Raw genomic sequence first — 946 nt, forward strand, 5'->3', positions numbered from 1 at the left:
AAGCATGCTAAGGTCAGGGCAGAAATCCTGGCGTCTGGGACAGCTGTAGGTGTCTTGGCAACCGTCCCCCTGCACCTGGGGGAAGCTCTTATTTGCTCGACAGTTCCTGCATCTCCGGGAAAGTGCTGGGGCTGATGCTGCCTGGCTGCCCCAAGCCACCTTGAGGACGCACCAGCGAGAGGGAAAGGGGGGGGTGTTACAGCTGTCAGTCAGGTCGCACCCCCTTCCGGCTGTCCGAGAAGATAAGGGTGGAGCCTCAGCCGTCTCTAAGTGAAAAATACAGCCAATGTAAATAAAGAAAATTAGGAGGGCCGGGATTTAGCGCAGTGGTTCTGCCGCCCTGCCTTGCAAGCGCGTGATCCCCGAGTTCATCTCCGGTACCCCCCCCCAAGATACGTGGAAATAGCAAAGAATATAGCATACAAACTATTCTACACTTGATCTTAGCCAAAAGGCCGAGAAGCGATGGCATACAAACTATTCTGTATGCTGCCTGTTTGTTCCGGAGCCTCAGCCCACCGCAGCCTCGCCCTGCGCCTGCGGACGTCCACCACCGGGGGCGGGGCAGCAGCTCTGTTACCGCGAGGCTTAGATCTGTCGCGGGGAAGGAGGACGGGATGAGGTCGGAGGAGAAGTGTGGAGTTCTGGACTCGGCGGTTACTGCTCAGAGTCCAGGCGGTCGGGAGAAGCTGTTGGCCGCAGAGGCCCAGTTGCACCCGAAATCTCCGCGGAGAGAACCCCAGACACCACCAGCCTCGTCCTCCGGCTCAGTAGGAGGGGTCGTCAGACCTCGCGAGGAGAGGACGGCTCCGAGCAAGGTGGGGCGGGCGTTCACTGTCGTGGCGCCGCCCGGAGCGAGGTGGGGAGTGCGCGTCTTGCGAGGGGGCGAAGGCGGGATGGGTGACTGGCCCGATTTGCCCAGGTGGTCCTGCGGCGGCTGCCCCCC

General features: G+C 61.2%; 1 protein-coding gene across 1 annotated transcript in view; it reads left to right on the forward strand.

Annotated features, from left to right (window-relative positions):
- Window positions 1–345: 345 nt before the first annotated feature.
- Window positions 346–946, forward strand: part of Upf3a (UPF3A regulator of nonsense mediated mRNA decay) — a 22,835-nt gene continuing 22,234 nt past the window's right edge. The window contains exons 1-2 of the mRNA XM_033760986.1: window positions 346–818; window positions 923–946. The exon at window positions 923–946 is cut by the window's right edge and continues 7 nt beyond it. Coding sequence (XP_033616877.1) covers window positions 618–818; window positions 923–946 — 225 coding nt within the window. The 5' untranslated portion in view covers window positions 346–617. The remainder of the gene's footprint in view (window positions 819–922) is intronic.

This window comes from Fukomys damarensis, unplaced genomic scaffold, assembly GCF_012274545.1.
Source record: "Fukomys damarensis isolate Sample0158 unplaced genomic scaffold, DMR_v1.0_HiC HiC_scaffold_6, whole genome shotgun sequence".
NCBI classification, from domain to species: Eukaryota; Metazoa; Chordata; class Mammalia; order Rodentia; family Bathyergidae; genus Fukomys; species Fukomys damarensis.